General features: G+C 42.0%; 1 protein-coding gene across 2 annotated transcripts; it reads right to left on the bottom strand.

Annotated features, from left to right (window-relative positions):
- Positions 1–59: 59 nt before the first annotated feature.
- On the bottom strand, positions 60–26,799 carry LOC144492973 (interleukin-13 receptor subunit alpha-2-like). Of its 2 annotated transcripts, none has more exons than XM_078211704.1 (10): positions 26,685–26,799; positions 21,435–21,541; positions 21,167–21,318; positions 19,124–19,277; positions 14,760–14,880; positions 12,459–12,643; positions 9,107–9,252; positions 3,982–4,129; positions 2,416–2,530; positions 60–463 (listed from the first exon to the last, which is right to left on the bottom strand). In XM_078211704.1, the coding sequence occupies exons 2-10, from the start codon at positions 21,508–21,510 to the stop codon at positions 382–384; spliced, it is 1,179 nt and encodes a 392-aa protein (XP_078067830.1). In that variant the 5' UTR covers positions 21,511–21,541; positions 26,685–26,799; the 3' UTR covers positions 60–381. The 2 variants fall into 2 exon arrangements, with proteins under 2 accessions (XP_078067830.1, XP_078067829.1); XM_078211703.1 differs by lacking the exon at positions 26,685–26,799 and adding an exon at positions 25,913–26,287.
- Positions 26,800–27,415: the final 616 nt, after the last annotated feature.

Below are 27,415 nucleotides of genomic sequence, written 5' to 3'. Positions count from 1 at the left end.
TAACTTCCCTTATTTCTGATACCTGAGTGTGTACAAAACTGCACAAGCTTCGAATTCTTGACAATGTGTTTTTATTATTTTTCTCGGGTTTAGTGGTTAATAAATTTGCTCGTTCTTTGACTCAAGAAAACCTTGTTTGATTGGCTCCTTATTGCTCCCAGCTTATATAGTAAAACACATTCTGATTTGGAAAAGACAAATCCTCGTTAATAGAGAAACTTTTGTTGTGACCAACCAAGGAGGTTGGATTGAGGGGAACCAGTTCGCCCCTTCTCACCTGGTCACTACAAAGTGAAAATGAAAGTTAAAAATGGATACATTTACTATGCAATAACTGGGAACCACCAATATTCAACAATACTCAGACAGCATAGGCAAAGTTTAACAGTCTACGTAGATGTTTCTTGTGACGTCCTTGATGTCGTCATCGAGCAACATGTTAAGTTTCTTCTTTGCAATCAATCTAGGAAAGAAAAATAACAAAAATGAATTTCAGGAAAGTAGTTATTAATACAAATGTTACTACACCTCTTCACGATTTCACTTACTATATTCCTTCAACATGATATACATCAGGTATGCTCATGTAATTTCGTACTAAAGCATGTTTCCAATCTTTTCTGCAATTAAATGTCCTTGCAAGGGAAACATTTTTAATATTTAACCTCCACCTTGTTTATAAGTGATGCATTACAGCCGAGGAAAAGGTATATTGAAATCATGTTTATATCTAGCAGATGTAACTGCCCAATGGAACAGTAACAGTAACAAGTATTAACATTTGCGTATCAGTTGCCATATGATTATTGCAGTCACGTAGATATGAGCATATTTTTAAGCATTTTTTGTGAGCTTAGGATTTCTGATTATATTTTTAAAACCATGGCTGATTTGATGTTAGGAATGCATTAAGTGGATAAAGGGGAATCTGTAGATGTAGTGTACTTGGATTTCCAAAAGCCATTTGCTAAGGTGTAACATCAAAGGTCACAAGAAAAGAGAAGAGAACATGGTGTAGGGAGTAACATATTAGCATAGATAAACAATTGGCTGGCTAACAGGAAGCTAAGAGCAGGAATAAACAGGCCTTTTCCATCTTGGCAAGCTATAACTAGTGGAGTGCCATAGGGATCAGTGCTGGGTCCTCAACTATTTATAATCTACATCATCTACTTGGATGAAGTTACAAAATGTATGGAAGCTAAATTTACTGAGGACAGCAAGATAAGTAGGAAAGTAAGTTGTCAAGAGAAGATGGAGAATCAATAAAGGGGTGTAGTCGCGGCAGCACGGTGGCACAGTGGTTAGCACTGCTGCCTGACAGCGCCAGGGACCCGGGTTCAATTCCTGGCTTGGGTCACTGTCTATGTGGAGTTTGCACGTTCTCCCCATGACTGCGTGGTTTTCCTTCAGGTGCTCTGGTTTCCTCCCACTGTCAAAAGATATGCAGGTTAGGTGAATTGGCAATGTTAAATTCTCCCTCAGTGTACCCGAACAGGCGCTGGAGTGTGGCGGCTAGGGGATTTTCACAGTGGCTTCGCTGTGATATGATTATAAGTCTACTCGTGACTAATAAATAAACTTTAACTTTAGTGGGCAAAAATTTGACAGCTAGAGTATAATGTGGGAAAATACAAACTTGCCCAGTTTGACAGGAAGAATATAGAAAACCAGTATACTATTTAAATGGGGAGAGAGTGAAGAACTCAGAGCTACAGAGGAATCTGGGCGTCCAGGTACATGAATCCAAAAAAAATAGTATGCAGGTGCAGAAAGTGATTAGGAATTAAATGTTGGTGTCTATTGCAAAGGAAATAGAATATAAAAGTAGGGAAACTTTACTGGGGGTGTATGGGGCTTTGGTGAGACCATATCTTGAATAACATGTACAGTTTTGTCCTTGTAATTTAAAATTATATATAATTATTACAAACAGTTCAGAGAAGGTTCATGCAACTCATTCCTGGTATGGAGGGCTTATCTTATGAAGAATGGTTTAATTATATATGTTGTGGTTTTGTAGAATGAGAGGGACCTTATTGAAACAGAAAATCCTGAGGGGACTAGTTAGGGTGGATACCGGGAGGATGTTTCCTCTTGTGGGCGCAGACTAGACCTTAGGGGCATAGTTTAACAATAAGAGGTCTCCCTTTTAGGATGGAGATGAGGAGATTTTGTTTTTCTCTTGAGGGTCGTTAGTCTGTGGAATTCTCTTCCCCAGAAAGCAGTGACAGCTGTCACTGAAAAGTTAGACAGATTTTTAATAGGCAAGGGAGTCAACTGTTATGGGGTGGCAAGTAGGAGTTGAAACCACAACCAGATCAGCCATGGTCTTAGTGAATGATAGAGCAAGCTCAAGGGGCCAAATGGTCTATGCCAGCTGCTAAGTCTTAAATTCCTTTTAAATGCTCTTACCTTTTCCATCTGATCCAGGAGTAGAGAGTGCTAAAACATACCATCAATACGAACAGCACTAAAGCCGTAAGAACAATCAGTTCTGCAAAGATGTTATCGCCATCCTCTGAACGTTCTGCAGATAAGATCAGAAATTGGCTTTGTTTCACTGAAAACAAGTCAAAAGCACCACTATTCGCCTGTTACGGTGCCATCTGTTTTGCCTCAAACCTCTATTGGACATAAAACCCAGCACTAAACCCAAACAATGTTCCAAAAAATATTTGCACCACTGCCATCATCTGCCTCCTTAATATTAAGTTACTTGACCAGACCAGAGGAATTTCGCAAGATTTATTAACTCAGTTGTGGTTCCCTTGTCCAAACATTTATTTTCTACAGTTTGAATTATCAATTCCAAAAATAGTTCAACCAATTAATATTCATTATTTTGCCTCAATAGGGTTTAATTTAAAAAATGTAAAGGGAAGAGATCTAATTTCTGATGAATTTGGTTCCAAACACTTTTGTATATTTGCTTTTGAATATAAAGTATAAAGTCACCTGGCAGTTTTGTTAAATCTGGCTAAGGTATCTCCCTCCCTCCCCACACACACCGCCCACCAGAATGCAATAGTTCTCTTCGTATGAGGTCACTGAAATAATATGGAGAACAGGCCTTTGCATGCACTACACTGAAGGGCTATTTTCTGCTGCAATTCTTCTTGCGGCTGAAGTAATTACACGAGGATTGTTCGGAGCTTTGGAATTCAATATTGTTTAAGTTCACAGTAATGATAGGATAGCACGCTAAATGAGGACGCTGCTCTGAACGATGGCTCATCAGAATGCTGGCATGCCGCGAAGAAAGTCACGTGATTGTTCATAATTTGTTTACTTTCAGCCAACTTTGTTGCAAGTAAAAGATATCATCGCAATAGAACAGTTCAGAGAAGGTTCATGCAACTCCTTCCTGGGATGGACGGCTTATCTTATGAAGAATGGTTGAACATGTTTGGCCTATCCACATTGTAATTAACACTATTTTTGATTCTTTTGACAATTTAGACCCATGAGAGAAAGTCTGACTGAAGAAACGTAATGTTCTTGTGTTTAGTTTCACGGGTTATGTTGGCACTGCAATATGCATTTTGATATAAACTAAATATACAAAATAAAAGAAACTAATTGTAAAGATTTGCATTCATTTTTGTGACTTGCTACCGAATTCTTACATACACCTGTTAGATAAGACGCACGGTGGTACAGTGGTTAGCACTGCTGCCTCACAGCGCCAGGGACCCGGGTTCGATTTCCAATTTGGGTCACTGTCTGTGTGGGGTTTTCACATTCTCCCCGTGTCTGCGTGGGTTTCCTCGGGATGCTCTGGTTTCCTCCCACAGTCCAAAGATGTACAGGTTAGGTGCATTGACCATGCTAAATTCTCCTTCAGTGTACCTGAACAGGTGCCAGAGTGTGGCGACTAGGGGATTTTCACAGTAACCTCATTGCAGTGTGAATGTAAGCCTACTTGTGTCTAATAAATAAACTTTACTTTAGACTCGATTCTTTAAGTGGTGAACATACCCCTTAAGCAGCGGATAGAGCTCCAATCACTCCAAATGCTCTCATCAGCACAGAACATATTAACAGTTGCTCTCACACGGACACAGTTCACTGCATTAGCTGTCATATTCAGAGTTGTCGAGGTAACTGGGTCAGGAATTATTTTAGACTGGAAACAAAGCATAGTTTTTTTTTTAAAATACTTCCAAGCATAGAAATAGCACACAATTGAAAATATTTCCAATAACATGTTGCTATATTCCTGATCCGACAAAGGATTTACCACTGAAACATTAACCTTGCTTTTCCCTTTATTGATGCCGATAGATGTTTTGTGCATTTCCAACTATTTCTGTTGTTACTCTGGTTTAATTTGTATTAGATCACCAACAAATTGGCCAATTTGAAAAAGTGTTCAAATGGTGATAATTAGCAGCATTTTCAGAGCTTTAGAAAGTACCAATGCAAGTGCAATAGAGATTTCAGGACAAGAAGAATAATGGCCATTCTTAGGGAGAGGGTGAATATTTCTAAAGAGAAGGGATGGGAAGCAAGAAAGAATGACAAGATGGGGGTAAATAAGGAGACACACATCTTGAGAGAGACACAAGGTATACTATACTGAACCTTGCTGCTTTCAAATTATAGAACTGATAAAAAATGAAACTGAACATTGGACATAGTGTTGGGGAACTGCAACAATTCTTTGCTCTCACAATTTTCTCGATCCCTTCCTCGTGGTTGATTACATTCTAGGGAATAGTTCCAGGCGTGCGTTTACCTTCCATTTCTCATGTGTGAGTTTTGACAATAACCAGTTCAATCCTGGGGAATATGGACCCCAGAAGGGTTGGGGGTTTTAGTTCAGTTGGGCAGCATGGTTGGTGCAGGCTTGGAGGGCCGAAGGGCCTGTTCCTGTGCTGTAATTTTCTTTGTTCTATATCACAGCTGAGCCCAGCCTGATTTGTATCTGGTGTTCACAAGTGTACTTGTAGGCAACCTGAAGTGGGAAGACTTGCTGGTTTTCCTCTCCATACCAGGGGCATAGTGGTCAGTGCACTACACTTAGCACCAGGATAACTAACTAATACAAAGCAATGATAGAACACAGATTCAATCCAGTGGAATTAAAACAGAAAAGCACACCAAAAAAGGTTAACTTTTTCAAAGAGAACCTGACAGCTCAACCATTAGGACAGATGGTTGTAGGGATATTGTGGGGAAGGCAGATGAGCTGAAGGCGTGGATAGACACATGGAAATATGACATTATAGCCATTAGTGAAACTTGGCTACAGGAGGGGCAGGGCTGGCAGCTCAATGTTCCAGGGTTCCAATGTTTCAGGCGGGATAGAGGCAGAGGCTTAAAAGGTGGGGGGTTGGCATTGTTGGTCTGGGAAAATGTTACAGCGGTACTCAGGCAGGATAGATTAGGGAGCTTGTCTACAGAGGCCCTATGGGTGGAGCTGAGAAACAGGAAAGGTATGACCACATTAATGGGGTTGTATTATAGACCACCCAATAGTCAGCGAGAATGGGAGGAGCAAATCAGCAGAGAGATAGCTGACAACTGCAAGAAACACAAAGTTGTGATAGTAGGGGATTTTAATTTTCCACATATAGATTGGGACTCGCATACTGTTAAAGGTTTAGATGGGGTAGAGTTTGTAAAATGTGTTCAGGAGAATTTTCTACATCAGTATATAGGGGTGCCAACTAGAGAGGATGCGATATTGGATCTCCTATTAGAAAATGAGTTAGGGCAGGTGATGGATGTGAGTGTGAGGGAACACTTTGGATCCAGTGATCATAATGCCATTAGTTTCAACCTGATCATGGATAAGGATAGATCTGGTCCTCGGGTTGAAGTTCTGAACTGGAAAAAGGCCAAATTTGATGAAATGAGAAGGGATCTGGGAAGTGTGGATTGGCACAGGCTGTTCTCTGGTAAGGATGTAAATGGAAAGTGGGAGGCCTTCAAAGGAGAAATTTTGAGAGTGCAGAGTTTGTATGTTCCTGTCAGGATCAAAGGCAAAGTAAATAGGAATAAGGAACCTTGGTGCTCGAGGGAGATTGTAACACTGATTAAGAGGAAGAGAGAGTTGTATGAAATGTACAGGCAGCAAGGAACAGATCAGATGCTCGAGGAGTATAAAAAGTGCAAGAAGCTACTTAAGAGGGAATTCAGAAGGACTAAAAGAAGACATGAGGTTGCTTTGGCAGACAGAGTGGAGGAAAATCCAAAGAGCTTCTATAGGTATGTTAGGAGCAAAAGGATAGTGAGGGATAAAATTGGTCCTCTTGAAGACCAGAGTGGTAGACTGTGTATGGAACCAAAAGAGATGGGGGAGATACTAAATGGTTTTTTTGCATCCGTATTTACTGAGGAAACGGACATGGAGTCTACGGAAATAGGACAAACAGGTAGGGAGGTCATGGAACCTTTACAGATGAAAGGGGAGGAGGTGCTCGCTGTCTTGAGGCAAATCAGAGTGGATAAATCCCCAGGACCGGACAGGATATTCCCACGGACCTTGAGGGAAGCTAGTGTTGAACTTGCAGGGGCCCTGGCAGACATATTTAAAATGTCAGTATTCACGGGGGAGGTGCCGGATGATTGGAGGGTGGCTCATGTTGTTCCGTTGTTTAAAAAAGGTTCCAAAAGAAATCCGGGAAATTATCGGCCAGTAAGTTTGACGTCGGTGGTGGGCAAGTTATTGGAAGGTGTGATAAGGGATAGGATCTACAAATATTTGGATAGACAGGGACTTATTAGGGAGAGTCAACATGGCTTTGTGCGTGGTAGGTCATGTTTGACCAATCTATTAGAGTTTTTCGAGGAGGTTACCAGGAAAGTGGATGAAGGGAAGGCGATGGATGTTGTCTACTTGGATTTCAGCAAGGCCTTTGACAAGGTCCCTCATGGGAGGTTAGTTAGGAAGGTTCAGTCGCTAGGTATACAGGGGGAGGTAGTAAATTGGATTAGACACTGGCTCAATGGAAGAAGCCAGAGAGTGGTTGTGGAGGATTGCTTCTCTGAGTGGAGGCCTGTGACTAGTGGTGTGCCGCAGGGATCGGTGTTGGGTCCATTGTTGTTTGTCAACTATATCAATGATCTGGATGATAATGTGGTAAATTGGATCAGCAAGTTTGCTGATGATACAAAGATTGGAGGTGTAGTGGACAGTGAGGAAGGTTTTCAAAGCTTGCAGAGGGATTTGGACCAACTAGAAAAATGGGCTGAAAAATGGCAAATAGAATTTAACGCAGACAAGTGTGAGATATTGCACTTTGGAAGGACAAACCAAAGAAGAACGTACAGGGTAAATGGTAGGACTCTGAAGAGTGCAGTTGAACAGAGGGATCTGAGAATACAGGTACAGAATTCCCTAAACGTGACGTCACAGGTGGATAGGGTCGTAAAGAGTGCCTTTGGTACATTGGCCTTTATAAATCGGAGTATCGAGTATAAAAGTTGGAGTGTTATGGTAAGGTTATATAAGGCATTGGTGAGGCCGAATTTGGAATATTGTGTACAGTTTTGGTCACCTAGTTACAGGATGTAAATAAGGTTGAAAGAGTGCAGAGAAGGTTCACAAGGATGTTGCCGGGACTTGAGAAGCTGAGTTACAGAGAGAGATTGAATAAATTGGGACTTTATTCCCTGGAGTGTAGAAGATTGAGGGGAGATTTGATAGAGGTGTATAAGATTTTGATGGGTATAGATAGAGTGAATGCAAGCAGGCTTTTTCCGCTGAGGCTAGGGGAGAAAAAGACCAGAGGGCATGGGTTAAGGGTGAAAGGAGAAAAGTTTAAAGGGAATATTAGGGGGGGCTTCTTCACGCAGAGAGTGGTGGGAGTGTGGAATGAGCTGCCAGATAAAGTGGTAAATGCGGGGTCACTTTTAACATTTAAGAAAAACTTGGACGGGTTCATGGATGAGACGGGTGTGGAGGGATATGGTCCAAGTGCAGGTCAGTGGGACTAGGCATAAAATGGTTCGGCACAGACAAGAAGGACCAAAAGGCCTGTTTCTGAGCTGTAATTTTCTATGGTTCTATGGTAGATAAGTTCATCAATCCAAGAGACAGCTCTGGCAGGGAAAAGCTGCTGGAGGAACAAGACAACCAATTTGACACTCCTGTTTAATGCATTTGAAGCTTGGCAGCTGGTCGCTCTAGGTTTGAAGAAGTTGGGATGACATTGTCTCACGTCAATCCAGATGTCAGAAGTATTTATTTTCTAAAGCAGAGGATCATGTAGACTGGGATATGGAATCAGATCCACTGACAGAGGATGTGTGAACTGCACTGCCATCCTTTTCAACTAAAGAGTCATCGTAAGTTTATAAGTTTATTTATTAGTGTCACAAGTAGGCTTACATTAACACTGCAATGAAGTTACTGTGAAAATCCCCTACACGCCACACTCCGGCGCGTTTTCGGGTGCACCGAGAGAGAATTTTAGCATGGCCAATGCACCTAATCAGCACAGCTTTCGGACTGTGGGAGGAAACCGGTGCACCCGGAGGAAAGCCATGCAGACATGGGGAGAACATGCAAACTCTGCACAGTGAGCCAAGCCTGAAATCGAACCCGGGTCCCTGGCACTGCGAGGCAGCAGTGCTAACCACTGACATCTAAAGTCAAGAAGAGTGAAGAACGACAGATAGTTAAGAGAGCAGCAAAATATTCTTGAACGCTGTTCCAGTGGCTAAGTAATTGGAGACAACTTTGCAAGGGAAAGGAAAGTGAGGAACGTACATGCAGAGAAAGGAATATAAGAATATTTAGCTGGGGTGAAGCAAGATAGGAGGAGCAGGCTGGTGTGGAGATCAAGCAGTGACACAGACCAGTAATGCTTAATGGTCTGTTTCTGTGCTGTAAAGTTTTTGTAAGTTGAGGCAATTGGTGCAGAGTATTACTTAATAGAAGTGCAGAATGGAGAATCAGGGCTAAAAGGCCAGTTCACCAGGTTCACAACCATAATCACTGGGAGACTGGCCGGGGTGGGTGATGGTGGGGGATAGATTCCATGCCTCATTCTTTGATTTCTACACCTATTGACTAATCAGTAAAATTCTTGCCTCGGAATATCTAATCTATTGCATCAAGAAACTTGTTTGTTCGCGCAATGAATTTGCATACCTGCCAGTTGGAGCTTTTCCCATGGAATTGTACTTCATATTTTAGACAGTGAGCCTTGATTTTGCTAACTGGAGGCTCCCATTGGATATAAATGGTTTCTGTTCCTGGTGAGGTCAGGTTGATCAGATCAGGGGCTGCAACCTTAACTGAAAGTGCAACAATTTATGAGTACAGTCACAAGCATCAATTCAATGAAAGCTAAACATCTATAAAGGCCATTTCATGTGACTGATTTGATTACGTTAAATTACGTTCATTTAGTATTTAGCTTGTCGTTGGCTATGAACCCTCACACTTTTAACAGCATGGAGCGGTGCAGGACAACATACTTGCGGTTTGGTGAGGAACAATGTGTCAGGAGACCCAACCTCTTTGGGGAGCTGTCACAGAGTTGTGCCACCACACGCAACAAGACATACAAACAGCTGGTTCCGCTAACACAGAATTGACTGGTTTGATCAAGATCCAAGCAGTCCTACTCTTTTGTCCATCCTCACATTCAGGAAGTGACTGATGCCATCTTTGCCAAAGCATCACTTTCCCAGTGGACATTCAGAAACAGCAGGGCTAGCTCTGGGGTGCATGTACTCTGCAAGCTTTTTTTTTTAAAGTTAAAGTTTATTTTATTAGCCACAAGTAAGGCTGACATTAACACTGCAATGAAATTATTGTGAAATTCCCCTAGTTGCCACACTCCGGCGCCTGTTCAGGTCAATGCACCTAACCAGCACATCTTTCAGAATGTGGGAGGAAACCAGAGCATCCAGAGGAAACCCACGCAGACACGGGGAGAATGTGCAAACTCCACACAGACAGTGACCCAAGCCGGGAGGCAGCAGTGCTAACCACTGTGCCCAAATACAAGGCTTCATTGATTATATCCACATCATCCTTCACACAATCCCACTGTCTTCATGAATTGCACTGATTCCACTCAATGTGGCACAGTGGTTAGCGTTGCTGCCTCACAGCGCCAGGGACCCGGGTTCGATTCCCAGCTTGGGTCACTGTCTGTGTGGAGTTTGAACGCTCTCCCCGTGTCTGCGTGGGTTTCCTCCGGGCGCTCCGATTTCCTTCCACAGTCTGAAAGACGTGCTGGTTAGGTGCATTGACCCAAAAAGGCGCCGGAGTGTGGCGACTAGAGGAATTTCACAGTAACTTCATTGCAGTGTTAATGTAAGCCTTACTTGTGACTAATAAATAAACTATTAAAACTTTAATATGTAGGCAAAATACTGCAGATGCTGGAATCTGAAACAAAAACAGAAAATGCGGGAAAATCTCAGCAGGTCTGACAGCATCTGTGGGGAGAGAATAGAGCCAATACCATGAGAATAGGCGAAGGGTCATCCTGACTTGAAATGTTGGCTCTATTCTCTCTCCACAGATGCTGTCAGACCTGCTGAGTTTTTCCAGCATTTTCTGTTTCTTGCAACTAGTATGTGTTTGCTATTCTTCAGTTGCCACAATGCTTTTAGTTTTTTATCAATTATTCTTTCATGGGTTATGTGCAACTCTGATGAGCTCGTACATGTTGCACCACAGGCACCGACTGCTTCAATATCTGAGAAATCTGAATAATACTGAATATTGTGTAATCATCAACAAACATCCCCACTTCTGATCTTATGATGGAGGATAGGTTATGGATGAAGCAGCTAAAGATGGTTGGGCTTGGGTCACTAGCTTGGGGAACTAGAGTCATGGAGTCATAGAGGTTTACAGCAGGGGAACAGGCCCTTCGGCCTAACTTGTCCATGCCGCCCTTTTTTTTAAACCCCTAAGCTAGTCCCAATTTCCTGCATTTGGCCCACATCCCTTTATACCCATCTTACCCATGTAACTGTCTAAACGCTTTTTAAAAGACAAAATTGTACCTGCCTCTACTACTACCTCTGGCAGTTTGTTCCAGACACTCACCACCCTCTGTGTGAAAAAATTGCCCCTCTGGACCCTTTTGTATTTCTCCCCTCTCACCTTAAACCTATGCCCTCTAGTTTTAGACTCCCCTACCTTTGGGAAAAGATATTGACTATCTAGCTGATCTATGCCCCTCATTATTTTATAGACCTCTATATGATCACCCCTCAGCCTCCTACGCTCCAGAGAAAAAAGCCCCAGTCTATCCAGCCTCTCTTTCTAACTCAAACCATCAAGTCCCAGAAGCATCCTGGTAAATCTTTTCTGCACTCTTTCTAGTTTAATAATATCCTTTCTAGCCTGCAGTGATGTCCTGGAACAGACATAATTGCCCTCCAATGACCACAACCATCTTCCTTTGTGCTGGGCAAGGCTCCAAGCAATGGAGAGTTTTCCCCCCGATTCAAAATTGACGCCAGTTTTGCTCGGGCTTCTTGATGCCACATTTGGTCAGGACAGTCACTCTCACCTAACCTCCTGAATTGATCTCTTTTGTTCATGTATGGACCAAGGGCGAAAGGTCAGCAGCTGCTCTTGGTGGAATCCAAGTTGAGCATAAATGAGAAGGTAGAGCAGCTTGCTAGCACTGTCAATGACACCTTCCATCACTTTGCTAATGGTCGAGGTTGAGATCAGTTTGTTCAATTGCTAATTGGCAGCATTGAATTTTTTGACAATGCTCCATTCCCCCCCTCCTCCCGCACCTCAGTGCCCCCCTCACAGCACCTCGCCCCTCCCCTGCCCGCTACACCCACATCCCTGACACCCACCCACCCTGCCCCCTACTCTCCTCTCCACCCCACCCATCTTGCATCCCCCTTATCCATGCCCCCTTGTCCCCCTCTCCACCCTCACCCACTGATGCGTGATTAAATCACTCGGGAGGCTGGATTGTACCTGGGAAATAAAGGCTTTTATTACTAACAAGAATGGAGCACACTATACACAATACAATCCCAGACTAAAGGGTCACCAGGCAGTGCAGTGACCTTTATACTTCCCCAGGTAGGCGGAGTACAGTGTACCACAGAACAATATCAACAGGTAGAACAGGCCAACCCTAACCCCAACAGTGACAACAGTAACATATCTACAAACACCCATAGTGCTGACCATCCATGGCTCCGCACTCATAGTGGTAACCAACTATGGTTCACCACACCCACCTTTTCATTTCCTGGATTCTGACAGGTTAACTCATCTCAAGCTGAGTGGCAGCCAAAGTTCAGCAATAAGGTGTAACAGCACTGTGCTTGTTTAATTCATTTGGGATCAATGTCACTCATTTTAACATGAGACTAAACATTTTTGGGTGTGTTACTTTATACCGAATTTGGCCTTTCAAAATACACTCAGGTAAATCACTGCCTTTGAGGTAACGTTGCAAAATAAACAGAAGTTGCCTTCATTGAAAGCTATGAGCTCATGTTACCTAGATCCTGGAGCTGTAATGTGTAGTATGCTGGTCTCACTGGCCTCATGGCTGAGGAGCCATTTATGCATATGTTGAAATCACTGAATTCAATGAGATCGTCACTGTGAAAATGGCAGCCAACAATATTCCCCCGATTTTCAATATAATTATCACACTCCTTTGTGTGCTGCAGATCTTCATGCCTGATAACATTGAAAAATGAGTTAATTACAATGGAGTTTACAGCAATGTGTACAAGGCATGGGAAAACATTAAACTTAATAATCGACAACAACCCTACTGGTGACACTGTACACAATGTTCTGGCAAACAGACATGTTTACAATAAAAATGGTCATGTTTGTGCAAAAACAGTGAACTTCTCCCATGTTTTGATTCTGTTGCTACATTTTTAATTGATCAGTCATGTTCCACAATTTTAGCAGAGATCTACTAAGGGCTCCATCCGTTCCTTAAGTTTTCTCAAATTCACGTACAGGTCATCTTTTCAAAAACAAAAGATGCTGCAACCAGAGTTTGTTAAATATAAATTGAATATAAATTGAACGAGGTGCAGGCTTGGAGGGCTGAAAGGCCTGTTCCTGTGCTGTAATTTTCTTTGTTCTTTGAACGTCTTTGTATAAAATGTTTAGATATGAATAGTTATTATGGGTTTATAGTGGACAAAGACCATTCGGGCAAATTGTTATTTAATTGTGGTTATTTCTTTTATTTAAAAAATGCATTAGGTTTAGCCTGTAATTGTTCTAACTTCACAGTCATGGAGGTTGGCTTTACAACTACAAGTTTACAAATTTACTATCAATAAAAATTATCAAATGTAGCTGACAGTTACAACCTGAATGCATATTGTGTGATTGAGCAAGGATTTGGTTTTCCCCAAAGAAGTTATGCTTATTTCATTTTTTAAAAAGCAAAGTGTATAGTTGTGTGTAAAGTGTAACTTAAAATGATGTGAGCAGTTAGCAGGCAAATGAAATGAAATTAGATGTACAAGGCAAGTTTTTTTACACAGTGGGTGGTGAGTGCCTGGAACTCGTTGCCGGGGGAGGTAGTGGAAGCGGATACGGTAGTGACTTTTAAGGGGCGACTGGACAAATACATGAATCGGATGGGAATAGAGGGATATGGTCCCCGGAAGGGTAGGGGGTTTTAGTTCAGTTGGGCAGCATGGTCGATGCAGGCTTGGAGGGCCTGTTCCTGTGCTGTAAATTTCTTTGTTCTTAGATTATTCTGTTGGAGAACACACTACAGCAAACTGTACTGACAATATTCTGTTTTGGTGCTATAATATGAGACGATTACATTCAAATTAGTGTATATTTTGTTAAATAGTGTTTGTTTTCTGTTATTTCACCAATACTGGAAAATCACTTCAACTAGCAAGTGTTGCTCGAGACACACTTGTTCTTTAATGATATATACCTATTGATTGTTTAATAATTGGTCCCAATTTTGTGGTGGTAATGAGAGTGAAACTGTTAGTGTTCACATCATTACGCCAGTGAAACTGACAGCAACTTCTGCAGTCTGTACATGTGCAGCTAAACACAGAAATCTAGAAGATGTTGCTGGTTGGGCTTTTGAAGACCCTCATTTCCATCCCAAGATTGCAATCAAGTAGAGTTCACAAAACTAACAAGGACTTGACCATTTACGCTATTAGTCCCATTGTAGAAACTCTTGTTGAATGAGGTGTAACTGTTTGTTAAATTTGGAGTTACTGCTGGGAAACCGCTCTGGCCCCCCAAAAAATAATTTTATATTTGTAGAATTACAAATCCATCCAGTCATGATGCTAGTCACATTTTTTAACTCTTTATATTTTAAAAGTTTATGATATTTTGGCTTCTAACTTAATGTCATATACATCTCCAAATCATTTATTTTGCTGTCTGTAAAAGTTTAAGTGAAGATATAAATATGTTTTATTTCCTGGTTTGCTGCCTATTGCAAACCACCAAAATGATTGGCTGCTTGCCCTTCATGATGACGTCGCTGTTGCTCAATACCAGCCAATCCCCTTTTCCTAGTGCCACATTCAAACCCACATCAGAAAGGGGAATGTCCACACCACAAAAGTCACTAGATCTTGGCGGGCAACTTTCTTTGAGAAAGTACTGTTACTGACCACAAAAGCAACTTTAATCGTTGACCAACAACATGGGTTGTACTTCCTTTGGCACATTAACAAAACAAGCAATTCTGTGTTAGTTTTCTGATGCCTGCAACAATGTGTCAACACACTTTCTTTTACATGAACCTAGTTTACTGAGCTATCAGCACTGTGGTACATACCAGTAATAAAGTCTGTATTTAATATCATATGGAGCACTCATTCCATTCTGCCATACACAGTCCATATACTCCAGGTTGTAAACAACGCATTGCAAGTCCCTAACTTTGGAATCTGCGTGTCCTTTGAGGAAAAAGAAAATGTTAATTGTTTTATCTGATAAGCAAATGTATGGATTGAGATTAATCAAAAAAGGTCATTCTTCTCTTCGACGCAAATTGAATAGCTATATGTTATTCACTGTAATGAAAGTGTGTGATGGCAGTGGATGTATTTTACTACGTAATAATGGGATGTACATTCAAGACAATCTGGTTTTATTGACTTCACTCTGTACATATATGGAATCAGCAAGTAAAAATAATTTAAAGCCAATCAAGTGCTTTTAAGACTGTATGCTGCTGTAGTCATGACAACATGGTGGCCAATTTGCACACGGCAAGATCTCTCAGTAAAATAAATGGCCAGATGATCGGTTAACTGATGTTGGTTGAAGGACAAGTACTGGCTTGGACACCAGGTGAACTTCCCTGCTCTGTTTTGAATATGGCCATGGGGTCTTTTATGTCCACCAGAGAATGCAAATGGGGCCTTCTAATGTTTCATCTAAAAATTGCACCTCCAGCAGTAAATTTGGCCTTAGTTTCGCACGGAGATGTCAGCCTGCATTATTTGTTCAAATTTCTGGATTTGGACTTGAACTCTCAATCTGCTGACTCAGAAGTACATCGCGTACACCAAGTCAAGACAGGTAGTCTTCAACTTTGCAACATTCAAGTTACATCGAACCATCCAATCATTACGATAATTACAATAAAATTTGACTCCCTGCTTTGAATTCATGATATCAGCTTTGAGTTTACAATGCCGCCAGTCCATCTGTTATACTTTTATAAATATGATTTATCATTTTGATATGATTTGAAGGAGCCTGGGGCAATTGTGAACCTGCCGCGAAACACTGAACCCCCCGCCCCCCCCACCCTCCCCCGACCCTCCCCTTCCATCCCTCACTCACCAGACCGTAATTCCAGGCCAGAAGACCAACTAAAGGGAAGAGTCGCTGTGATCTGCTGGCAGTGCACTGCCTGGCCAAGCTAGAGCCCAGAAACCAAAAACCTATTTTTGAGAACTGGGAAACAAGGCCGCATTTTACTGGTTAAAAACTCCTGCGTCTCCCCCTCTGGCTGATCTCCCATTGATTACAATGGGAACTTCTGTGCCTACATTCTGAGGCCGTTTGCTTGCTCAGTTACAGAGAACGGTTGTTGTGACCCGGTCTGCATGCATCACGACACATGTCTAAAACCCACGGGTAATGGGGGGCCCGATTCTCCCATCCCGACGCATTGGGATGGGAGAATCATATGTCAGCCATTTTGCGGGATTCTCGCATGCGTTCCCGACACATGCGTGTCTCCCACAGCTGGAGAGCAGGCATAGTCGTGACCACGCTGGAAACTGGTGGAGAGAGAGGCAAGTCATTTAAATCTGCTTTTAATGTGTCTTAAATGTGATTATCAGGTCTGGCACAGAATTCTCCGAGCCCGATAGCATCTCCCACCCGGCCAGGAGTATTTCACTCCGGCGGGGTTTAGAGTAGCTCCCCACTTGCGGGGAACTAGCGGGAGACACTGCTGGAGTGAAGGGTGGGCAATTGAGCTGCCAGGGGTTGGGCAGCAGGGAGGATGGTGCCCCTGGGCATGGGCACCCTGGCAATGTCAGTCTGTGCCCCGTGGCACTGCCCAAGGGGAAAAGTGCCCATGCACAGGGGGCACCTTGGGGAGAGGCCTAGGGGGCAGGGCCTGGGGATGGAGCCGGAGGAGGGGGCAGGGCCAAGGGAAAGGCCTATTGTGGGCACGTCTAAGGGGCGGGGCCTATTGTGGGCAATCGATGGGGGTGGGGAGTTCCACTGCCACTCTGCATAAGGATTGGTCACGGCTGGAGGGAGGCCAGCGATCAGGGTGGGCTGAGGGATGGTAGTCTGTGGGGGGGGGGGGGGGAGAGTTAGGGGGGGTCTGCTTCCCGTGGGGGTGGTCTGCTGGACCACTGGAGTACTGGAGATCAGTGTGCTCCAGCTTGGGGGGAGGGGGGAGGGACGGGGCTGGCCTGGGAATGCTCCTGGGGGCCGTGATTGGGCCCTGGGGGGGAGTTGGGGGGGGCAGCACTGTCAGGGTCCCAGGCTGGCCAACAATCAAGCTGGCCAGCAACTACGATCTGACAGATTGGAGCCACTGCGCATGTGCAGAGTTCCAGTACTGTCAGACTCCGGTGTGAATAGGCCCCGCCCCCGAGCTTTTAATAATATTCACGATTGTGATCTCTGCATTGCACAGAGTGCAGAGATTCGGGTCTGAAGTTGAACTGAAAAAACAGTCATGAATTACACCAGTTTTCTCGTCAATTCAGCACTTTTGGGTGAATTGGGCCTGGGGTTGCAATCTGCCTTGCCCTGCTGACAGAACCAATCTCCCATTTTTAACATTGTTCCTACAGGGAAAAAAAAATCGGTTCCAACTTATAACGCTTTGACTTATGAAATGGTTTCCAGGAACAAATTGTGTTGTAAGTCCGAGGGCTGCCACTTTGGTAACTTACGATTGACTTGGATAGGCAAAGAGGAGAATGAATAGGGCAGATAAAAGTTACATAGAAATAAGCTACTTTTGCTCATAGCCAACCAAATTAATAAACTTCCACTCCCTTCTCACTCCACTCTTATTTCAAGTTTAAGTGTAAGGAGCTCATGATATCTACACCCAGATTGGCACCATCCAAATAACAAAACTTAAAGCCTGGCAGAACTAATCAGTGTTTAAGATTTTGTTGCATCCTAGTGAGTGCAGTCTTGATGACTCATTTGGCACTACATTCATATCAATCAGAACAAACATCACGGTAACATTTGAATAGAAACCTCAGATTTACTGTTACTCTTCCTCGTTTTATCTGAAGTTTTATCTATTGTGTGACACTGCATTGGCTTTAGTCTAATACCAGGAGTTTACAATGATGCACAGATGCAAAAACCACAGTGCATCACATCATTTCAACATTTACATACATGTGTGTCATCAACTTCTCTAGTGTGTGCCTTGATTCAGTTGTACTGATCTGCCATGTTCAGTTTTCCAACCTCCGTCTATAATTGGGAACAGCACAACTAGCAATTGCACACTAATATTAATCATGGACTACAATATGTTCAAATTTTATTATCTGTGCTGCAGTTTGTGGTGACCTTCCCAATTTTCACAGCATCTGGGCAGTTTTAGCAGCCAGCTTTACAATGTATCCATCAGAGGAGCTGGTTTCTGCCAGTTACAGATAATGAGGGATATAAATTCTGTTAGAGCTGTGCTGGTCCATGACTATTGCCAGTTTGGTGAGTATGGACTCCTGAATGAATATATTCAAACTACTACAAGTTATCGATCTTAATGTGAATTACAATTGAATTCATAATTTGAAATAAAACATTCTTGGGATGCAGGTATCATGGGTAAGGCCAGCATTTATTGTCTATTGCTAGCTGTCCTTAAGAAGGAGCTAGTGAGCTGCCTTCTCGAATCACTGAAAGGTACATGTTTATTTCACTTGTTGATTAAGGCAGTTGGAAACATGTGGATATAAATCCAGCATTTCCAGTTAAAAGCAAATTACTGCGGATGTTGGAATCTGAAGCCAAAACAGAAAATGCTGGAAAATCTCAGCATTTCTGGCAGCATCTGTAAGGAGAGAAAAGAGCAGATGACCCTCTGTCAAAGCTCTGGCTATGCTATAGGTAAGGAGTCTAATAACACCAGGTTAAAGTCCAACAGGTTTATTTGGTAGCAAATGCCACCAGCTTTCGGAGCGCTGCTCCTTCGTCAGATGGAGTGGAAATTTGTTGTTAGACTCCTTACTGTGTTTACCCCAGTCCAACGCCAGCATTTCCACATTATGTTATAGGTCACATAGGGCTATTTTGTACTGACCGTGGGTGAGCAAATTGGAAAATAAAATCGTTAATTCCCTCTCACTTCTTGGAAAAAGAATGAAAATAAATCCTCCATCTGTTTTAGATCCCTTCTCTCCCTAAAGAATAACTTAACTGAAATTCTAGTTTAAACAAAGAAATGAACTTACGGGAACAATAAATTCAAATGTCCATTCTTTGACAAAGGGTCATCTAGACTCAAAACATTAGCTCTTTTCTCTCCTTACAGTTGCTGCCAGACCTGCTGAGATTTTCCAGCATTTCAAGTTACTTGCCTAGAAATATAATAGAAGTATTTTATAATTGGTAACTATCATTGCCGTTTATCACTTTACAAAGGCACAGGAGAAAACTGAAATAAGATATCTTCTGCATGTGGTGATTTACCATCCATGGGTGGCCAGTATACTGTTTCAACCCAGTCACTGTGTCGTTCAGTTCCATTTGTACATTGTTCTTTTACGAGTGTCTGGAGTTTTACTTGTATTCCCTTGTTGAGGTTAAATCCATCCGTGTATTCCAGTTGTTTGGTGATTACACGCTGTCAGAAGAAACAAATCCATCAAAGATAAAAATATCCCCCATTCAACACTTTACACAGGAGATAGGACATTTGAATTTACTGTTCCCATAAGTTCATTTCTTTGTTTAAACTAAAATTTCAATCGAATTATTCTTTAGGGAGAGGAAGGATCTAAAACAGACGGAGGATTTATTTTCATTTTTTTCCAAGATGAGGAACGTTAAGTGAGAGGGAATCAACAATTTTATTTTCCAATTCGCTCAACCACAGTCAGTACAAAATAGCCCTATGTGAGTGATAACATAGCCAGCTTCTATTACCCAGCTCTAACCAGCCTAACTAGTTCCTTAGCCCCAATCTCTTAAGCAAACCATTCATTGCACCAATGTGACTATCAAAATTCCGCATATTAGGGTTAGTTTTGAATTGTGAACTCAAGACCACTAGAATGTGGTTTGAGAGTACCTGTATTCATTTCACATAGGGCATTAGAGCAAACAGGAAGACAGTTTTCACCCCATTATTCTTAACCATTCACCCAGAAGCAAAAGAGCTGGCCTTTCACTCACTGCACCCCTGTCTCAAAATGCTGTTTTCAGAAAAGGTAGATAAGTAAGTCACATGTGCAAGTCCTCCATTTGATGCATGCGCTGTTGCAACATGGCCTGAAAAAGGAACTGTGAGCAGCACTCAAAAAAAAGACTTGCATTTATATAGCATCTTTCATCAATATCATACGTCCTTTACAACCAATGCAGCAGCCAATATATGCACAGCAAGCTGCAACAAACAGCAATGTGATAACGATCGATAATCTGTTTTAGTGATTGAGGAATGAAAATTGGTCAGGAAAGCAGAGTCAATCCCCATGGTCCCCTTCAAACTAGTGCCTTGGGATCAAAATAGTGCCATGGGATCTTTTACATCACACAAGCATGTGGACTGGGCCTTAGCTGATTGGAGAAAAATGTAACCACAGGGAAGCAGCCAGTACAGAAGCAGAAAAATTAAAAAAAGATGGTGGACAATGCACAAGAAGATACAAAGTACTTTAATAGTGGTTGTGCTCTCTTACATCGCTCATAATCTAAGTCCTTTTCAGATCAAAGTGGTTTGATTTTTCAATCTCACATAACTTTGCCAAACAAATGCTGAACATTAGGCACCCTGATATTGATAAGGGAAACTTCATTAATTTAAGAATGTCACCAATAAGATAACAATGGAAACTACTCCGGTTTCTATCCAAAGTATCATGTTGAAATTAATCAATAGAATTGATTGATCTCTGTGCACAGGCTTTCCCAGGTGCAGGTTTCAATCATTTCAACTGGTCTTGTGATAAGAAGAAAGACTGAAGTAATTACATTTACCTCATTGACACTTCTCAAGGTTGGTTCCTGGTGGATCAACCAAGGAGTGGCTCTGGTGTCCTCCAGGGAGGTGTACCATAGTTTCCAATGGTGTCTATTACACTCCAGCTAGGTTGGACAATCCTGCCCTCTAACAGCATAGGGTAGTGCAGATGTGAGAAAAATACCACTCTTATGCTAGAATCACAGGGGCGGCCTTCTGGCTGGTTAACCTCCAAAGTTAATTCTGATTTCAATCCCTTTTGGTTTTGTACACTGATCAAAATTTACTTTCTTGTAATGGAAATAGTAACAGTATTTTAAAGATTTAGAGAGGGATTTTCTAGTCCTGCCCGCCACGGGATCTTTCAGTCCTGCCAGTCCAGTCCCTCGCGAGGGATTCCCAAGCAGCAGGACAGGTGAGCCATGCAAAGCACCATAGACATCTTCTCCAGTCCCGCTGGTGACCACGCTGTGGGGAGTGGGGGGTGGTGGTGGTGTGGAAAATCCTGCTCTATGTTTTGGAAAATTTCATATTCAATGCGCTTCATTTACCTTACAATTTGTTGAATCCACATTGCAATAGGACAACATGTAGCGGGCTGCACACAACCTCTTGCTGGTTAAACTTCGTGGAGCTTTCCAACGGATGTGAAGTGGACCCAGATGGCCCAGGTCTGTGACCTGTAGGTCAGTTGGTGGATCAACTGGAACAAAATAAAGGCTTTGAAAAGAGGAACTCTGAATCAAAAGATTTTGAGAAGTTACATAACTGAAGAGCACATTTTAGCAAGTGTACACCATCTGTTTCTTGAGGTCATACCTGAAGTTAACATCTCTGATGCAGCACTTGGCCATAGAATTACAGCAAAAAAAGCAGCAATATTGTTCCGATCCATGGTTCAGTGTCCGCAAGAACAGCTCAGTTACCTTAAATAAGAAAAACATGCATAAATCCAAATATGATACTGCCAGTTAGCTATCCAGTATTATAAGCTTAATCATTCATTTCAAATTTTAAAAAGCAACATCAGTGTATGTCGAAAGAGTGGAACATTTAAAATAATATTTTGGATTGTTTACGCAATTCTGTTACATGAAATGGACATTACATGTATGTGATTTTGCTTGTGTTGAAGTTAAGCATTATTAAAATATTTATTGCACAATTCAAAGCTACTTTGCTTTGATATTTTCAACTTTTTAATGACCATTTTAGACAAAGTTAGTTTGGATTTTGTTAGTGTTTAGACTCACAATACGCAACTATAATATTCAAATTGCCGCACCCACACAAAGCAATATTTAAAAGTTAAATCTTTAAGCCAAACATTGCAACATTTTTCTATTCATTATTTCTAAGCCTTATGGTTGGAAATGCAGTTTTATAGAATGCAAACTATCTGGTCTGTGATTATGGACCACCTCATCAGTGAGGTGATGGCCTGGTAAAGTGCTGCTTCTTTAGCATGGCTGCTCTGGGTATTGTGCCAACAGTCATTCCAGACTCTATGGCTCGCAAACATCATTCCCCTGCTGCAAAGGTCTCATATTTATGCCTGTCCTGTAACAAGTTCTTTGCATCTTATCCTTGCAACTTCTCCAGTAGATCTTTCCAGAATGCCTCCAGGGGAGTAGAGATGATGACCAACTCCATAATGCATTCCGAGAGAATGCTGCATCTACAAAATTGCATTCTTTTCATTTATCTCTTTTCATTTGTCTCTACTGACATAACCACCAATCAATCATTGTTTTCTATCTATATCACATGAGCTCGAAGCAGTATATTCTAAAATTAACTTTCACTTTGAGCTGGTCGTCTAATGTCATAACTTTCAGATCCCTCTGGTCAGATTCAGACAAACCAAAGCGGTTTATTCTGCATAGCCTATCCTTGGCTTGGTCTTCTGCATCCATAACTTTGTGGTCGAGGAAACCATTCAGTTTTGAATAATTTGATTTTGCCCGTGGCATACTTTTTAGATTATCTTGGGGAATTGTGCTGTCATGAATTCAACCTTTTATTACCTTCCCTCTGAAGGAGCAAGCCTCAGTATCAGAGATTTGTATCAGAGTAATGTAGCAGCTGCACTATACAGTGTCCTGAGCTGTGCTGTTGCAGGGAGGGGCACAGCTGGAGGCAAGCTAATGGTGCTCAAGTTTGACAATGATGGAAAGGAATCTGTGTCCTAACATGACATTGAACTTGTCTCTCTGGTTATGACTGCAGCTGCTATTGCTCCATCAACTCTGGGCAAAACCAGAATGCATTCAAATCTCACAACTCAGAGCTTATTCGCCCAGTGCAAGCGTCATGGTCTGGTCAAAATGCTTCTGGCAAAGGTTACAATTCCGCTATCAATTTCAGATTCTAGTCAAATTTTGCCACCAGAATGTTAAGATATTTTGCCTCTTTTGAAAAAACTGTTGCAGTTACAGTAGCCCAAGTGAACATTGCCTTGGACTTTGAAAAGTGTTTGGGTGGGCAAAGCAACAGATCTTTATTCGAGTATTTTTGAAAAGCAACCTTCAAATTATGAGACAATTAAAAACGTGGTACTTAATCCATATAAACTAGTTCTTAAGGCATAACAATTAAGATTTTGGACCACCAGGAAAAACGGAACTAGACATTTGTAGAATATGTTAGAGAGAAAGAGATGTCATGGGTACGACCATTCAATAAAATCAGCTTAGACTTTTAAAAATGAGGGGGGGGGGGGGGGGGGTCATGATCCTGGAAGAATTTAGGAACAGCATTCCAGTAGCTATTAAGTCACATTTGGAGGACCCAAAAGTTTCTAAAATATGGGAATCTGCATTTTTAGCTAATGGATATGCTATCTCACAGAGACAACAGAGAGCCTTAATCTCCATTTATGAACTCATAGCTGGAGGAATCGGAAATTTGGAAAAGATTCTGGCATTAAGGGAGGACTGAAACCGTCTGTGTGGGTTTCCCCTGGGTGCTCCGGTTTCCTCGCACAGTCCAAAGATGTGTGGGTTAGGTGGATTGGCCGTGCTAAATTGCCACTTAGTGTCAGGGAGGCTAGCTAGGGTAAATGCATGGGTTTATGGGGATAGGGCCTGGGTGGGATTGTGGTCAGTGCAGACTCGATGGGCCAAATGGCCTCCTTCTGCACTGTTGGATTCTATGATTAATAAGGGTGATAACATTGAAGATAAAAATATTGTAAAGAAATTTGTAACAAAAACTGAAAATGCTGGATAAACTCAGCAGGTCTGGCTGCACCTATGGAGAGAGAAACAATTAATGTTTGAAGTTTGTATGACTCTTCTTCAGAACTGAACTGGGGTAGAAATGTAATGAATTAAATATTGGAGAGGAGGGGGAGGGAATGAGGTAAGGCAGAATGGATGGCCAGGGATAGGTCAGAGCTAAGGAGGGATTGACATAGGTGCAAGATAAAGAGAGTGTTAATGGTGGCATTAAGAACTAAATAAGGTACTTTTCAGGTGAGTGATGAAGGTGCGCTGCCCCATCATCATTCACGTGATGAAGGGACAGCGCTCCGAAAGCTCATGCTACCAAATAAACCTGGTGTTGTGAGACTTCTTACTGTGCCTACCCCAGTCCAACGCCAGCATTTCCATATCAAGGGTACTGATAGTGGCATAAAGATAAGGTAGCAAAAGGTGTTAATATGGGAACAAAGGAAAATGTTCAGTGAAAGCAAAACTAAAGAACAAGTGAAAGATGATGCTGCGGAATGGGGTGGGGGTGTTGTGGTCTTCGCATTAGTACAAACCGAGGAAACAAACCAAAAAACAAAGAGATCAAGGGGAAAAATATATGCTTTAATTGCGATAAAGCAGGACATGTTGGAAGCTTAAAAGAAAGCCAATTGTAGTAGGATTGTCTAAGCAATCCTCAGTAAAGATTACAAGTAAATGAAACGAGTGATAAGACCATAGAGGTGTAAAGTTCCCTTAGAACCTACTACACAGCTGGATGTAATTGTGCAAGGCAGTCAGAGAGATTCTATCTTGAGTACTGATGAAGTCATACCACTGGAGGGGAATTTCACAGTAACTTCATTGCAGTGTTAATGTAAACCTTACTTGTGACTAATACATAAACTTTAACTTTAAAAATTTTGCTTCTAATCCTCTACTGAAATAAGTAAGCAAAATTATATTTTACGAGATACTGGATTAGTTCATATATTGGTGGTAGCTCATGATAGCATGTGTCTTTCAGATAAACTGGTGAAAGAGGGGGTGCTATTGGTGGGTGGGGAAGCTTCAATATCTGGGTTTTCAGATTTCCAATAAACGAAGAACGTCTCTGATCTCTACAGAGATAGTGTGCTTTTGCTACCAAATAAACCTGTTGGACTTTAACCTGGTGTTGTTAAACTTCTTACTGTGTTTACCCCAGTCCAACGCCGGCATCTCCACATCATCTCGACAGAGATCACAATGAGCACCGATTGTTTTTCTGACTGGTCCCATTGCCACTTCACTCGCTTGGAATGTGCCCAAACTTTGAGCCAGGCACTCCCCGGAGCTATGGCCACTGCCAATGGCGCCGCAGAGACCCAAACAGGATTAATCGTGTCCAAAATACTTATGGTACGGAACCTCACCTTGAGGGCAGATCAGAACCTCCTGAAGCTAACTACTTTCTCGGCAGTGACATACAGCAGTCACCCCATATTGTTGAATAGTCACAAAACAAATTATTCAATGAGATGACTCAGCGAAAGCGGTAATTGTTGGAAATTGCAGAAAAACCCAATGACCCCATTAATATGTACCTGACCTTAAACACCGCAGCAGAAAGTGAGAAACCATTCTTGTGCTTCACAAATTGTTCGGAAATTATGCTGATAAACTAACTGCCTGCACTTCCACGTTATCTACATTATATATCCTGTCCTCAGCTATCATCCGATTAACTATTTCGCACACACAAAACATTAACGTTACAGAAGTCACCGGTGCTCCCAGGTGAGTGATTCCCCAGAATAAATATACATTGTACAGAAAAGAGGGGGAGAAGCTAAACACCGTTTGGTGTTAAATCACAGACCACGTGCATCTCCTTGGAGGTCCATACACCAAATATCAATGTTCAATACATGGCTGACCTTGTGCTTTGAAATGTCACCACAACTCAAAAGTCCGAGAAAAATAATCCAACATATTTACAATGGGGACAACTATTGAGTGGATTCCGCTTCTCCGAGTATGTGGCAAGGGAATTAAAAAGTAGAAACGAATCAACACGTGAATCCGTTAAAATCAGAAGCCCGTATTCCGAGCACCACTCACCTGGTGTTGTTGGTTCCTCTGTGGTGTTGTCGGTCTGTCTATCTGACTAAACTCACACAGGATATAAATAGCTTCCACTCCCTCCCAGCACTGTCGTTCATTTGAACTACACACAGCATTTCTGATCAACCTCAGAGACAGTTTCACTCATTTTCTAAATAACCGGTTACGAGATGTGCTAACTTGTCGACTTATCGTTTCATCGATTGTTCATTATGTTCTCTAGTTCTGATGTAACATAGTTGGCAAATGAACAATAGATTATCCTTATCAACCTGGCACTTTCCCCGAAATAGGACTTCCCACCAAGACACTTTATATCGGATTCCTCCTCCAGCAGTTCATTAGACAGAGCAGCTTGATACATATCTTAATGCCAATAAATCCTTCAATAAAGCAAGGTTCTTTCAGTCAGAGCTAGGAGTATGTATCCTGAATACTCCTCCGCACCTCCCCCCCGACTTTCTTCCCTACCGGTTCCGGTTTGGTATCAAACCAGCCAAGCTTTGATTGAAAATGCATTTTTAAATATAATTTCAATGTGTGGATGATAATTGGTGCCAAGATTTTGTAAGTACTAGGGTACAATTTTCGAAAGCGATTTTAAAAAGTTGGATTTTCCATGAGATGTGAATAGATGAAACAATTTAAAATTCAGTTATAAACCGCATTCACTTATTTTTAACTTTTTCATTTGATTCCTATAGTATTTTAATTGATTTGTCCACAGCACAGTAAGAATGGGGCAGGTAAATAGAAAAATACAGTGTACCTTAAAGCAAAAGCTAGACAATAAGATCACAGAAGTCGAGAAGATGGCACTCCTGTCTCTCGGCGCCGAGGACCTGGGTTCAATTTCGTCATTGGGTGACTGGTGTTTCCTCCAGGTGCTCTGGTTTCCTCTCCCAGGTTAGGTGGATGGATTATGCTAAATTGCCCCTTGGTGTCCAAAGATGTGTGGGTAAAGCGGATGGTAAATGCGTATAGTTAGGGAGGGCCTCCTTCTGCACTGTGGGGACTCTATGGCAAGCCAAGATTTGTCCCAATAGTTGCCCTATCGTTCAGCTATCTAGCTGACCGATTCATACCACTCATCCATTTGACCTCAAACGCCCCGAGTTTCCAGAGAAATGCTGCTTTGTGCAATAGCTACAGATGGCATGCATCGTGGAAATGTGAAGAGTGCCAACAGGACAAGTGTATATTTCAATGAGAGATTTACTTGGCTGCAATGGTATCCAACCTCTGCTGGTCAGAAAGGGAATTTAAATTGTTCTATTTTGAGCTTTCTGACTTTTAAAGAGGCGTGAGAGCCTGTGCCTGAGAGTCTGTCCCTGGTATCTGCAGTAATTCAACTACTTAAAAATACTCATCATTTTGATAGCATTTTGGCATCAGGTTCATTATGAAAAGATATCTTACTTCTCCCAAAAATGTACTTTGTTTTTATGCCCGCCCTGAAAAAAGCAGGGTGACAGAGACAAACTTAGTCTCCAGCTTAAT

The sequence above is a fragment of the Mustelus asterias genome, chromosome 4, assembly GCF_964213995.1.
Source record: "Mustelus asterias chromosome 4, sMusAst1.hap1.1, whole genome shotgun sequence".
NCBI lineage: Eukaryota > Metazoa > Chordata > Chondrichthyes > Carcharhiniformes > Triakidae > Mustelus > Mustelus asterias.
This window is presented reverse-complemented; position numbering and strand designations above follow the sequence as displayed.

What these genes read in the sequence shown, in the direction of transcription:
- LOC144492973 (XM_078211704.1), bottom strand. Translation starts at nt 21,510, where the DNA reads ATGGATCGGAACAATATTGCTGCTTTTTTTGCTGTAATTCTATGGCCA. An exon ending in ATACTGGCCACCCATGGATG is followed by an intron (nt 14,881 to 19,123) that starts GTAAATCACCAC and finishes TTTTCCTCAAAG; the next exon opens with GACACGCAGATTCCAAAGTT. An exon ending in AAATACAGACTTTATTACTG is followed by an intron (nt 12,644 to 14,759) that starts GTATGTACCACA and finishes CAATGTTATCAG; the next exon opens with GCATGAAGATCTGCAGCACA.